This window comes from Melitaea cinxia, chromosome 29, assembly GCF_905220565.1.
Source record: "Melitaea cinxia chromosome 29, ilMelCinx1.1, whole genome shotgun sequence".
NCBI classification, from domain to species: Eukaryota; Metazoa; Arthropoda; class Insecta; order Lepidoptera; family Nymphalidae; genus Melitaea; species Melitaea cinxia.
Window position 1 is genome coordinate 3,960,303 of NC_059422.1, and position 14,379 is coordinate 3,974,681.

General features: G+C 35.1%; 1 protein-coding gene across 1 annotated transcript in view; it reads right to left on the bottom strand.

Annotated features, from left to right (window-relative positions):
- LOC123667743 (bromodomain adjacent to zinc finger domain protein 2B-like) overlaps positions 1–14,379 on the bottom strand; it is a 114,212-nt gene that overhangs the window by 55,468 nt on the left and 44,365 nt on the right. Inside the window, exons 4-11 of the mRNA XM_045601583.1 lie at positions 10,470–10,634; positions 6,642–6,819; positions 5,786–5,883; positions 4,951–5,085; positions 3,567–3,655; positions 3,016–3,110; positions 1,281–1,365; positions 1,033–1,134 (exon numbers count right to left, since the gene is read on the bottom strand). Coding sequence (XP_045457539.1) covers positions 1,033–1,134; positions 1,281–1,365; positions 3,016–3,110; positions 3,567–3,655; positions 4,951–5,085; positions 5,786–5,883; positions 6,642–6,819; positions 10,470–10,634 — 947 coding nt within the window. The remainder of the gene's footprint in view (positions 1–1,032; positions 1,135–1,280; positions 1,366–3,015; positions 3,111–3,566; positions 3,656–4,950; positions 5,086–5,785; positions 5,884–6,641; positions 6,820–10,469; positions 10,635–14,379) is intronic.

A 14,379-nucleotide genomic window follows, 5' to 3' on the forward strand; every position in this document is an offset into this window, starting at 1 on the left:
CGGGTTGGCGGATATATTCCCTACTATGAGTAACGATCGCTATCAGGTGTACATGATAACAACCAGGACCGACGGTTTAACGTGCTCTCCGAGGCACGGTGGGGACACCCACAAGGACTGCACAAACACCCAGACCACGGCAAACACCTGTATGGCCAATAGATATGTTTGTCATGTGCGGGGATCGAACCCGCAACCGCCAGCGCAACAGGTACAACCCATGGCTGTAACCGTTGCGCTAACGCGTGTCTTATATAACATTATTTAATTATTAATACTATTAACATTTTAGATAGCTTTCAATTACTTATATTTACGATTAATGAAAACGTTTTCATTTTTTTTAAAGGATAAATTATAAAAATTTAAGTAAAATTAAAATAAACATGTAAAAAAATTTATAAAATATCTCAAGAAATGAGAAAGTTATGGGACCATAAAGTTGCCCTTGCAGCAATAATTTTGTTACATGCAGCGCTCCAGCGTGTGACGTCATTTGACCTACACGACACTTATTCGCCGAGTATGTCCGAATGTATTTTTGTGTATTTGCTTACGCCGTTCAATTCGTATATTGTTTATTACTCGATGGCAAAGTTAAAAAAAGGCCTACAAATATTGTATTGTACCTATGTATCAAAGCAAAACAGTTAAAAAACTCAATAAATTTTTTTGAAGTAATATTTTTTTTTTTTGAAGTAACGCTTGACTCGGAGAGTAAGCTGGTGAATGTGTGCGAGAGCGTTACTAAGAGTGTGATCCGGCGAGGCGAACGGAAGTTAAGAGGGAGCTTTAAGTTAGTGAAGATAGAAAGAGAGAGAATTACGTTTCATAAGTTTTACTTCAGTCGTGTGGTCTAAAGTACACTCATTTTTTTAAATCCACATTTTATTTCGACGTTCGTTAAGTGATTATAATCCACATTATGGCAAAATATTTAATTTAATTTCATTACTAATTTTTACTTAAGTGTAGTGAGTGTACTTTCCGTTGGTGTTACAAGATAAAAATAAATAAAAAACAAGCTCATACAACTTTCTGCCGCTTGCTGGCGCGTTCCGCGGGGTGTACGGACACGTGGGGCGGGTCCAGCGATATTGTCTTCTTACGGCCACGCGTGGAGCCCGTCTGCGACTGCGGATATTACAAACTTTATAACATTTACAATAACCTAAATTTTCTTAATGAATTATTTTGTCTATTGACAAAAACCGCATCAAAATCCGTTCAGTACGCGTCTTTATTAAGTTATATGTATCAATTATAACTTTTATAATCACCTTAGGTCCAGCTAGTGAAGACGTATACTTGATAATCTCCGTGTCTGGTGGAAGCCTTACACCGCCCAACACCGATGAAGGGTCACTGAAAACATATTGGCAATTCATTTACTCCTTTCGACTAGAAATTCATCCACACAACATTTACACCTAATTGTGAAAGTAGCTCTTAAGCGTAGATAGTATTGAATATTTTGTAAAACCTATGAGGGTGGCATCGTCAGACTGACGAAATCCTCCATAAATAATAAAGAAAAAAAAAAAAAAGAAAAAAGAAAGACATTTACACCAACTTGATTAACTCAAATAATCAATTAATTTAAATGTTTACGTCATTATCAAAAAGCTATGTTATTTAGAAGTAAGATAGGCCATAAATCATTTCATTCTGACAACCAACAGCCGAACAATAATCATTTTTGGAACGAAGTTCCTTACGGCAGGCTTGACATTTGGTTGGGCGAGCGAACTGAAAAAAAATGTGATACTAAAACCGTAAGAAAAATATATAACGGAAGTCACGTAATATCAGTCACACGACTGTATAATATGACGTTTGTAAAACTGAAATATTACTAGTAAACTTTTTTTTTAATTATTTATGTAATTTTATACTGTCGACAAAAATAAATAAAGCCATATGTTTTTTTATTTCACTTAAAAGTTTGAATTATTGTTATTTCGTTTGATTTATTTTATATACTTTTATGTACTTAATTAAAAACCAATCAACAAAATTAAAAAAAATCAAGAACTAGAAAATATATATAAAAATCAACATTTTTTTTACTTCCGATACAAAATATTATAATATGTGTATGTATATGTGTATATCTGAATGTATGTATATGTAGGTAAATGTATTTGGTGTACATGTACGTTTGTGAGTATAATATGTATGTATGTATATGTATGTTACATAACATTTTTGCGCCCCATCTCACACTTCTTATTTAGTCCTCTGCCCAAAGGTTGCCTGGAAGAGATCGCTGTATTAGCGATAAGGCCGCCTGTTGCAGCTGATGCAAATTTTATTTTTATATTTCATTTGTTATGCTGTTAAAACCTCGTATTAGTGTGCGAAAGTGTAAATAAATAAAATATTCAAAAGATTCAATACTATCCGAAGGAACTTCGTTCTATTAAATATTGTTTTTGTAATAAAACCTATACTTTAATTTTGTGTTTAAAGCACTTACCCTCCTTCCAAAGCAGCACTAACAAAAATAATTACAATTTAATACATAAATATTAATTCCGCGACCAGACAGTGAAATGAAATCCATTATTGGTGTTTCTTTGTGATATCAGAAGCACAATACAAACAATAACGCCCAGACGACAAAAACCATCTGTACGCTCCATAGAAATATTAATCGTGACTTGCTACTGAACCAATAACAGCTATGCTTCAGCTGTTTGTAGTAGCAGCCGGTACTGTGATCAGTACATTATACTAATCATCAATAATAAACAATATACATACATTTTTGCATTTATAATGTGTGTAAATAAATAAGTACGAGAACAATTTGAATAATTATAGTTTTAGAAGGTAAGTTACTTAAGTTAATTTAAATAATATGCAAAAATCACATCAAAGTTAAAAAAATTGTAGGTCTTTTCATAAAAATCTGCCTTTTGAGGCCCATGTAATATCTGTAATATCTGAATAACTGATAACTATACTTAATTCAAAAAAAGCACATACTATATACATATTGTATTTTTTTACCTTAAGATTGTGTGTGGTAGACCAGTAAGAGAGTCAATGCCACTTCTACGATCCTTCTCTGATCCCACTCCAAACGGGTATAACGGAGACATATTCTGAAACAATTATATTGGATTAACATTTATTTTCTAAATATTATTTTTCTATAAAATAAAAATGACAGAAAGCCTTAAAGAAAGTAGTTATTTGGAATAGGTAATACAATTTGTATGTATTAGTACTTAAAGATTTTAATCTCATGCTGGTAAAAATGATAATATTGTTAGCTAGATAGTATTTCTTGTAAGTAATTAACCAAAAATTACCTATTAGAAAAAGTAAAAATTGATTCTAAAGATAACACAAAAAATAGGCTTAATTTCTTAAATCAACAAAGAAAATCGTGCAGAGTAACTAACTTTTACTGTTATTAACTATTTAGATATTAGTGTTGCGTCGTGTCGGATTGTATCGTGTCGAGTCGAGTCGTGTCGTGTCGTGTCGTGTCGTGTCGTGTCGTGTCGTGTCGTGTCGTGTCGGTTCGAGTCGCATTGTGTCGTGTGGAACCGTACCTTCCCCTTGTGCGCGGCTAGCGCTGCGTGGTAGGCGGAGTGTGCGTGCGCCAACATCATATCCTTATCCTTGCTTGAACCGCTCTTTCCTGCAAATTATCACTGTTACTATACAAATTCTTACTAAATATAGTAATAATATTATAATATGGAAGAGTTTCTTTGTTTTTCGAACGCATTACGCGTCTTCGGTGCGACAAAGCCAGCCCTGCGGTCAACAACCCGCCTGCCCAGCGCGGTGACTATGGGCAAAACACATGAGTTCACGTTATTTTTGGCGTAAACTTGTGGAGGCCTATGTCCAGCAGTGGACTGTATAGGCTGTAATGATGAAGCGTAAAGTTATTTAAATATATATGGATTTTAATTGAATAATCAAGAGCCGATGTTACTATTATGTTATTTATTTAAAAAACATTTCTATACTGTATTAATATTTTTCTCTAATGGACACGATGAACATTATTTTTATTTTCTTTTCCATAATTATGCCCTGTAATGATAATTCGAACTTCAAAAAATGGATTATCCAACTTGTTACCGTTGTTCGGAAGTTATGCGCATATATACGTTTCAGTGATTCATTTTTATTTACATATGTTAATACAAGACAAAGAATGGCGATTTAATCTGTGGCCGTTAACGCACAGCAGGTGCCACTGACCGCTGAGATCAAACTTATTGAATAAATGATCTTGTCTACACTTATTTACATCTTAGCTACTCAAAGTCATTTAGAGCTGACCGTGGATAAGTATACTTATTACAAAATAAATTACCAACTTAAGTGAAAAACTAATTTGGTATTTTTTTTAAATTTGGTAAAGTTAAATCTGTACGAATATTACAAAGCTAGAGTTAGTTTAGTTGAATGCACTAATCTAACAAGCTACTTCTTCGAACTGAATAAATCTTTTAATATTAGCCTTTTTATCAAGATAGGCTATATAACATTACAACTAATAATATAATATAAGCATATTAAAATTGTTACGAATACGTGGAAATTTTTTGTATACGCCGTTCAGATGTTTGTTGTTTGTGTGTTTTTGGACCCCCAATAATAGTAGATCCTAGTAGGTGCCATTGAATGTAAAGCGTATTATGTTAAGGAAGTTTCACAGGATATTTATGTCTAGTAGAGAATAACCAACGGAGACAATAATACTTATAATATACTAACTGAACCCGGAGAAGATTCTTAATTTTTTTGTGTGAGGTGTACGTATTTAATGATTATTTTTTTATTCGAAAGCTCATGCTAGGCGTGTGGTCCCAAAAAATGCATTTTTTTATTATCTAGGTTGGTAATACTACTTTTTTTTGTTTGATGATGAATTCAATTATTTATATTAAAATATATATCTATATAAATATAACTGACTGGAAGGGGTGTGTTGGGGCTTCGGCTTCGAGTGTAGGGGTTGTTGCGCGAGGTTGTTCAACGAGGCCAGGCTGGACATCGACTGATTGGGCATGGAGGACGGAGACGAGGTCTTCGGGAAACCGTAGCTCGCGCCTGGAACAAGATGTATTTACATTTAAATAGGTTTTTTTTCTTGCATTTATTTATGTTATTTAACGGAGATACAAATGGAAAAAAATCTGCATTAAGTATCAACAAAAACATATTCCACATATTACCATATTTTTTTATAGTTTTAAGATAGAGGTTATTGAAAAATAGGACTTCAAAGTATACATTCCGACCGTTTAAACAGGGAGCAGCTGATGAAAAGGTTAATATTTTTTTACAAACAATATAAATCAAAATTCTGATCCATTATCTAACTTTAACAAAGGTTGCTAACAAAGATATTTCAAAAATATAAATAACATTATTGCATCCAATACTGAGATTAACGACATCAATATATTACAATTTCGCGGATTGTTACCGATTTTTATGAAATGGGTCTTAATCCATCACGCTAGTTCACTGCAGGTTGGCGGATATGTTCCCTACTATGAGTAACGATCGTTATCATGTGTCTATGATTACAATTGGGACCCACAGCTAGACGTGCTCTCCGAAGCACGGTGGAGATGCCCACAAGGACAGACATACGAACTTTAATTAACCACTCTGGTGTACGCCTTAACACCGGCGGTTTGCGGGTCTGATTCCCGTTGAGGATGAATATTTGTATTAAATAAAAAATAATTACATACGAAATTAACTATAATAATTTTATTAATTTAAATAACTGATAACAAACCCCAATCAGAAATATTAGGTTGTGAACTAGATGTACTTGTAGCTGGACTTTTCTCTTTGTTGGAAACACTGGATGATGTACTGCTTCGCCCAGACCTGCTGAAGAAATTATATTCTACTTTACTTTTAAACCTTTTTTAACATTAATTATTCGCAGCCATTTTTTTTTAATAATACTATTCTCCAAGTAAAATTGCTAATAACAACTTCTTTTATGTATGTAAGATTGTGGAATTCTTGAGTGTTATATTATATACAGAATCTCAAACTTAAGTTAAAAAAAAAAACTTAAAAAAAAAATAATATATATAATAATAATAAAAATAGTCAGTTTTAAAATTTTGAAGTGAATCTCCCCCGCTATCGTTATGTTACGTAAACTAACCAGTATATTAGACTTTAGGATAAACTGAATAGGCTAAATCGATTTATGGATTAAACAAAAAGTTAGGACAACAAGCGGGACCGACGGCTTACGTGCTCTCCGAGGCACGGTGGAGAAACCCACAATGACTACACAAACACCCAGAACACTGCAAACATCTGTATGGCCAATACAAATGTTTTTCATGTGCGGGGATGACCCGAGGGATCGGACCCGCAACCGCCAGCGCAACAGCCACAAACCAGTACGGTGACCGTTGCGCCAACGCATCGTCACAGGTCGTAACAGGCCCTTAATCTTATTAAATATATTATGTATGAGGCCATATATATTTAAGCATTAAGCCATAATACAAATTAACTTGAATCAATATTTTAAATATTATTTATACTGTGAAACAGGATAAATAATATTTATATTGTGAAACAGGATATACCACGTGTGTTTAAAAGTTCATATATTAATTTAGTACCTGTCACTCCTATTGGATTGTTTCGCAGGTTTGGAAGGCTGTTTCATACCAGCTCCTGAGAGAGCGGACAGGGCGGCGTAAGGGTCACCCAGTGGAGGAAAGTTCAGTCCAGAGGCTTGCAGCCTGGCCAAGTAGTCTTGAGCCGCGAGGTGTGACGCCATGGACCACCAAGCCGCACCTGTAACAAAGTAATAGCAATTAATATAACAGTATTTCCTATACAAACAGGTGAGAGAGACCTATATAACTGAGGTAGAGCACAGCAGGAATTTCCTGCTCAAAATATGGAGCAGCCCGACTGGGGTAGTACCTCGACCTTACAGAAGATCACTGCTAAATAATACTGTTTTCAAGCAGTATTGTGTTCTGTTGGTGAGTAAGGTGACCAGAGCTCCTGGGGGGGATTGGGGATTGGGTCGGCAACGCGCTTGCGATGCTTCTGGTGTTGCAGGCGTCTATAAGCTACGGTAATCGCTTACCATCAGGTGAGCCGTAAGCTTGTTTGCCGACCTAGTGACATAAAAAAAAAACACTCAAAGGAATCACTATCAGTGACAAAGGCTATCATTTATTCTGTTTATTACGTTTGTTCTTTTTTAAGTTTACTTCTTAAGAATAGATTTTAATATAATTTTAATATATGAAAAAAATGAGGAGTAAAATCTACTGAACGAATGACTTCGTTACGTTTCTCGTAACGCCATCTATCGCCTAAAGTCTATAGGCGTAACGACGTTTTCTAATAACGCCATCTCGTCGTAACGTATCATCGAAAGATGGCGTTATTTGATTCGTATATTTACCATTTGATATGGTATTAATCTTTTTCTTAGACTAGAAAGCCTTTTTGTCCTTAGACATTCGATCTGAAAGAGTTAACTCCAGTCGTGCATCGGAGCTGACACACACACTTTTTTATTTCTTGATGTACTTTTAAATTGTTGTATTAAATATATCAATTAAATCAAAACATAAATTGACGCTTGCCATTCGTATCGGTACAGTAAATGCTGGTATACCATTATAGATACCTCTTGCTAAATCTAAAAGCGCTGTAAAGCATCGCTCTCAGTAGTCAAGTCAGTAACTGCCGTTTCTTTGTTACACAATATTTCAATCGTTTCCCCCAATAAAAACGATATATGGATATACTCCTATGGTTCATTAGAGTTGGATCTCATGCACAACATACAATTGTTACAATGAAACATATTGAACCCTGCCACTTATCAATAATTACCATCCATCCAAACTGTACAATTATGAGCTATCTGACTAATAAATCCATTAATTAGCTAATTGTATGACTTAAAAGCGCCACTTAAATAATTTAACATAACAGATGTCAGTTTTTTACCACTTTAAAACAGATAACAAACTAATCATGTTCTCATTACTATTCTCCCAAACGTTCATTTGAATTTAGGTGTTGAACTTTGTTAATCGTTGGTAGCAGAATGTATTTATTTTTATGAGTATTACTATTGGTCCGGGAGCCAGTGATAGATTTTCAAGACCAATCCCAATCGAAATTTCGTAAAATGCATTAAGGAGGGAAGTTTCGCTCGATAATAAATAATTTACCAAATTTATACCTGGCTCCCGGACTTATACTTTTGTGTTTAACTTCCAAACAATATGTAATTAATTTTTATTAAAAAAAAAAATGTCAAAAATTTAAATGACCGGCTTAAATAGTTATGAAAAATTTGTGTTAAGCTATTTAAAGTGGTATGTGGTTTAAATTAAAATTAAAAAAAAAAACAATAAATAAATACATGTTCACACACCTTCCTTATTGTATCTATCTAAAGATATAGACTCGCACCCTTTAGTTGATAAAAATCAAAAATTTTTCGCTGCGGATTGTGAGCACGTAAGCAGTTGATCACAATTATAATTATCATAAAACTCGTCACAAATACTCGAATCCACAATGGCTACCATGGCTGATTAAGCTGCTTATAGAAGAGGCTTCTGTGGTATATTTAAAATTGAACTGATTTGAAAAGTTTAGTTATAAAAAGAATCACTAGCGGAAGTCGACTGATGTAATTATATTCTTAATTTCGACAACGCCATAAAAACAAGCTAATCTTGCTTTAATTCGATACGTGATTAAACTTATAATTAGCTTAACGTTTACCGCTTACATCGCATTATTACAGATTATGTTACTTGTCACGTAGACCACGAATATGTTTAGACAAATATTGCTTGTTTCTACCCATTCGTATTGAAGAAAATGTTAGGCGTTTACCAATTCTTTTTAAACTGAGATTGTCTAGAAGATACCAAGTCATTTGTGTTATTCCTTTGTAAGTGGTGTAGAATATAGTATATTCAATCTCCATCTTTAAAAACAAAAAAGGAGATATATTTATTAATTCTCAAACTTATTACAGCTGAAGGACTTGCTGCTTATTGTGTTAATATTTTGTTGTTTGGTTATGATGTAGAAATTGGAACAGATAATTATATAATTATAGCGACCTGCCGCAGCTTCCCACGGTTGCAATGATGATACTAAATTTAAAATAAATATTTGCAACATATGCGCAAAATAATGTTTATTTATCACGTTAGAAACTACTCTACTAAATTATGCATGTATTATTCATATAAACCTTCCTCTGGGATAACTCTATTCACTAAAGAAAAACGCATCAAAATCCGTTGCGTAGTTTTAAAGATCTAAGCATACATAGGGAAGCGACTTTGTTTTAGACTGTGTAGTGATGAATATATTCACGAAAAAAAAAACTTGTATGTAATAAGTATTCCTAATAAATAAGCCTACTTTTTACATACGAGTACTGCATACTTAAAAAAAAATCTTATTTTACGCATCTTTAATGTCCAGTGAATGGCTTACAGATATATGTATATTTTACGAGCATCTTAAACGATGACGTTTACTCAAATTTAGATTAGCGCCCACACAGCTGATACAACTGAGCATTTAAGTATTTTAGATTGATTTGTTTGGAAAAAATCACGTTGCGTTTGAGAGATATTCTAAGACACTTACATCCCCGCCGATCTGAAAGTGTGGTGTATTGAAATAAGGACTTTTTTTGTTTAATGAGGCCATATAGAATATGATTTTGTTGTGTTAGATTATATTGGTCTGACATTGACTTTATCTGCTGGCTATCTGAAATTTATCTTACGATGACACGACTTTAATTTAAGAGGCAGATCTTGTCTCATTTCTACTCAAGTCTGTATTTAATTTTACATTCCGTAAGAACCTTCCGCAAAGTGTCAGATAACTTTCAAGAAAAAGAAATTGCCGAATTGTTCTAGCCGTTCTCTAGTTTTGGATTAAATGACAAATTTATCGATACGGTTCTGTTTCTATATGTATATGTATCATGCTTTAGCGTGTAATATCCTACAGCTGGGTATAGGCCTTTTCCCCATGTAGGAGAAGGAGCAGAGCTTAATCCACCACGCTGCTCCAATGCGGGTTGACGGATATATTCCCTACTATGAGTAACGATCGCTATCAGGTGTACATAATAACAACCGGGACCGACGGCTTAACGTGTTCTCTGAGGCACGGTGGGGAGACCCAAAAGGACTGCACAAACACCCAGACGACGGCAAACATCTGTATGGCCAATACAAATGTTTGTCCTGAGCGGGGATCGAACCCACAACCGCCAGCGTAACAGCCACGAACCCGTGCTGTGACTGTTGCGCCAACGTGTCGTCATATTTATTTACTTTATGTTACTTATCTATGCACTGTATTTCACACGACGTAAAATGATATTATCAACGAATTACAATAGACTTGTGAGTCTTGCGACAAATACTCACTGGCAGCGGGGTGTAGTCCGAGCGAAGCGGCCTGGTTGGCGGCAACCCCGAGCGTGGTTGGCGGCGGGTAGCGAGAGCCGAAGCCGAACAGAGCCGCCTGCGCCTGTGCTTGGGCCTGAGCCTGGGCAGCGGCGCCACCCGCAGCGCCATCTCTGCCCCAATATGCTGCAACGAGGATAAGCTATATTATTAATATATTAATAAATAACCTGCTGTGTGCTGTGTGGCTACGGCACTAAAGAATTTAGCCACCCCCTCTCTTCCCGTGGGTGTCGTAGGAGGCGACTAAGGGATAACAAGGTTCCACAACCATCTTGGAACTTAAGAAGCCGACCGATGGCGGGATAGCCATCCAACTGCTGGCTTTGAAATGCACAGGCCGAAGACGGGCAGCAGCGTCTTTGGTGCGACAAAGCCAGTACTGCGGTCACCAACCCGCCTGCCCAGCGTGGTGACTATGGGCAAAACACATGAGTTCACGTTTTTTTTGACGTAAACTTGTGGAGGCCTATGTCCAGCAGTGGACTGTATAGGCTGTAATGATGAATAAATAATTGCGTACTAAAATAGTGCGCATAATATATTATTTAAGCAGAGTAGGAAGAAACATGTTACGCAAAGTTTTAAGCAGAACGATTGAGATAGAAAAAAAAAACTATAACAAACCGATTGACGAAGTACCTAAAATATTACTTAGAACTAAATAACACTGTTCTCGAGAAGTGTTACGTTCCTGTGGTAAGGTGATCGGATCTCTTGGGGAGGATCGGCAAAGCGCCTGCAATGCTCCTGGTATCCGCATACCATTAAACGAACCGTTCGCTTGTTTTAATAATATATTTAAAAAAGTATTAACGAGTAAAATTATTATTATTATTATTATTAAGCCATTTATTTATCGTTAATATACAATAAATAACTTTGTGGGTAAATCATGAAAATGTTGTTATTCTTTCTCTATTAAGGACCTCTTTTCGAGTAAAGGCCTCCTCCATTTTACTCCAAAGTTTTCTATCTTTGGCTTTTGACGTCCAGTGTCTCCTGCTATCTTTTTAATTTCATCAAGCCACTTATCAGGGGGCCTATCCTGTTTCCTTTTTCCAAACGGGCCTGGCCAATGAGTTACTTTGTTAGACTATCTATCTGAGTTCATACGTGCTACGTGGCCTGCCCATCGAGTAAAATTAGGGTCCATAAAACATATAAGTCATATTTCCAGGACTACTTTCATCGGGAAGAATGTACATAATATGTAATAGGTATACGCAAATCAAGCTATTACTCCACATTAGGGCTTTTCGAGGAAGTGGCATTATCAAATAAGATTACCTTATCGTGCCGAAATTCTGTGTATAGCAAGTTTGAAGGCTAATATTATATTTGTATAAAGATTAACGTAATTTAAAACATGTATTTATATAATCCGCATTTCTGACTAGAAAGGATTGTTAACTAACTAGGTATCGTCGAGTGTAATGCCTTTATATTATTAGACATTTATATGTTTTAGCGACTCCTTAATTGTCATCTATACAAATAAATACAATTGGAGTGTCTGTTTTGTAATATTAAAATAACCACTTTTTACTAAATGCATATGGATGTATACAAGGCGCATATACCAATATAACATTTTTTACAATTTTTGTTTCTCTGTCTGTCTGTTTGTTCCGGCTAATCTCTGAAACGGCTGGACCGATTTTGACGGGACTTTCACTGTCAGATAGCTGATAAAATAAGGAGTAACTATAGCTACTCTTATTTTAGATTTATTTATTATTTTATAACTGCGAACGGAACAATAATTATTTTGTTAAATACCACGCGGACGAAGTCGCGGGCACAGCTAGTAGACAAAATGTGTTGTCACATCTATGGCTGCATTTCAAATGGTGAGGGTAAAAGTCGGTTGTTAACATTCTCTTTTTCATCCTTGGTTTCCTGTTGCACTTTTTTACTTACTTATCGGTGAATTTGTAGCTCTTAAGTCTTTATTATTCAATATTAACAGTGATCACAAAGTATCAGGCAAACTATAGCTAATTGATAGTTAGGTGTATAGGCCATGATCACGGCGAGACTCTGGACGTCAAGCACCCGAACAAATATAAATTTAAATATGAAAAGTGATCGCGTTAGCGTAAAACAATTTTTGATATGATATTCAAAAAATGTTTAGAATTCCTAATGTGTGGGTAACACAAAAATAAAATCGTACATATTAAAAATAGCATGGTGTCGTCTCCTGTCAAAAATTTTCATTGTAATATGAAACTTTGAATAGTTACGGGTCTCTGTAAAGAACTCACTATATACGGCGCCACGGTTCGCTTAAACCGAAAATAAAAATCATCATATCAAAAATTTCGCTCTAGCGGGTACATCGTTCCATAGCTTAATTGGCTAGAGCGCCGACACGGTCAGTCGGAGACGCGGGTTCGAACCCCGCTGGAGCGGTCAATTTTTGATATGATATTCAATAATTGTGTTTGCTCGCAAACGAAAAAAAAAACCGACTTCAATTACATCGACGAGTAATACAACGTAGATCGACAAAAAATACTCAAGTAACTGCGCGTTATCAAAGATTACTCAAAAAGTAGTTATCAGATCTCAATGAAATTTATATGTGACCACATGACAAACATCAGCTTTCGATTAAATTAAAAATTATTAAAATCGGTATACCCAGTAAAAAGTTATTGCGGATTTTCAAGAAGTTCCCTCGATTTCTCTGGGATCCCATCATCAGATCCTGGTTTCCCTATCATGGTACTAAACTAAGGATATCTTCTTTCCAACAAAAGAAGAATTATCAAAATCGGTACACCTAGTAAAAAGTTATTGCGGATTTTCAAGAGTTTCCCTCTATTTCTCTAGGATCTCATCATCAGATCCTGATTTCCTTATCATGTTACTAAGCTTGGGATATCTCCTTTCCAACAAAAAAAGAATTATCAAAATCCCTACATTCAGTAGAAAGTTATGCGGTATAATACAACGTAGGTCGACGAAAAAAGCGTCAAGTAAAAACGCATTATTAGATATAGCTCGAAAAGTAGTGTTTAGATCTCAAATAAATTTAAATGGGACCAATTGGCACACACCACCTTTCGATTAAAAGAAAATTTGTCGAAATCGCTCCACCGAGTCAAAAGTTCTGATGTAACATACATAAAAAAAAAAAAAAAAAAAAAAAAAAAATACAGTCGAATTGAGAACCTCCTCCTTTTTTGGAAGTCGGTTAAAAAATGTTTATAATTCCTAATGTGTGGGTAACACAAAAATAAAATCGTACATATTACAATATTTTTTTATTATTATTTAAAATTTTATTTATAAAATAACTAATGCGTAACACTAAAAGTGGTAATCAAATATTCAACCCACAAAATCCTTCCCCCAATACCCCAGACCCAATAAACTTGACCTAGCTATTGACCTAGGCCGAAATCGAATGGAACCGGGGCGTCATACTGAGCAAATGTAGGTTACCGTCGGCTATATTTAAATTAATCTGAATATATTTAAAAAACTTTGAAGGTATATTTAGACTAACATTTTCCGTTTATGTATTATTTCGAATGGTGTAATTTTTTATTGTTTTGTATCAGTGATAGCAATTAAAACTAGATTTTATTATTTTTGGTCAAAAATGTTCTTTATTTGAGCAGATATTTATTAAAAGCACTTTAGATTTTTTTACAAGTATAATAAATAAATAAATAAACGCTTCACACGGTCCCCAGTAGGACTTTTTCCCGTGTCGGTGGTCCGGGAAAACATAATACACAAGCACAAACAACGCCCAGACCACGACAAACATATATTATGTATATGGCCTATACAAATGTATGTTGTAAGCGCGAACCCGCGACCGCCAGCGCAACAGCCAGTGCTTCTGACCGCA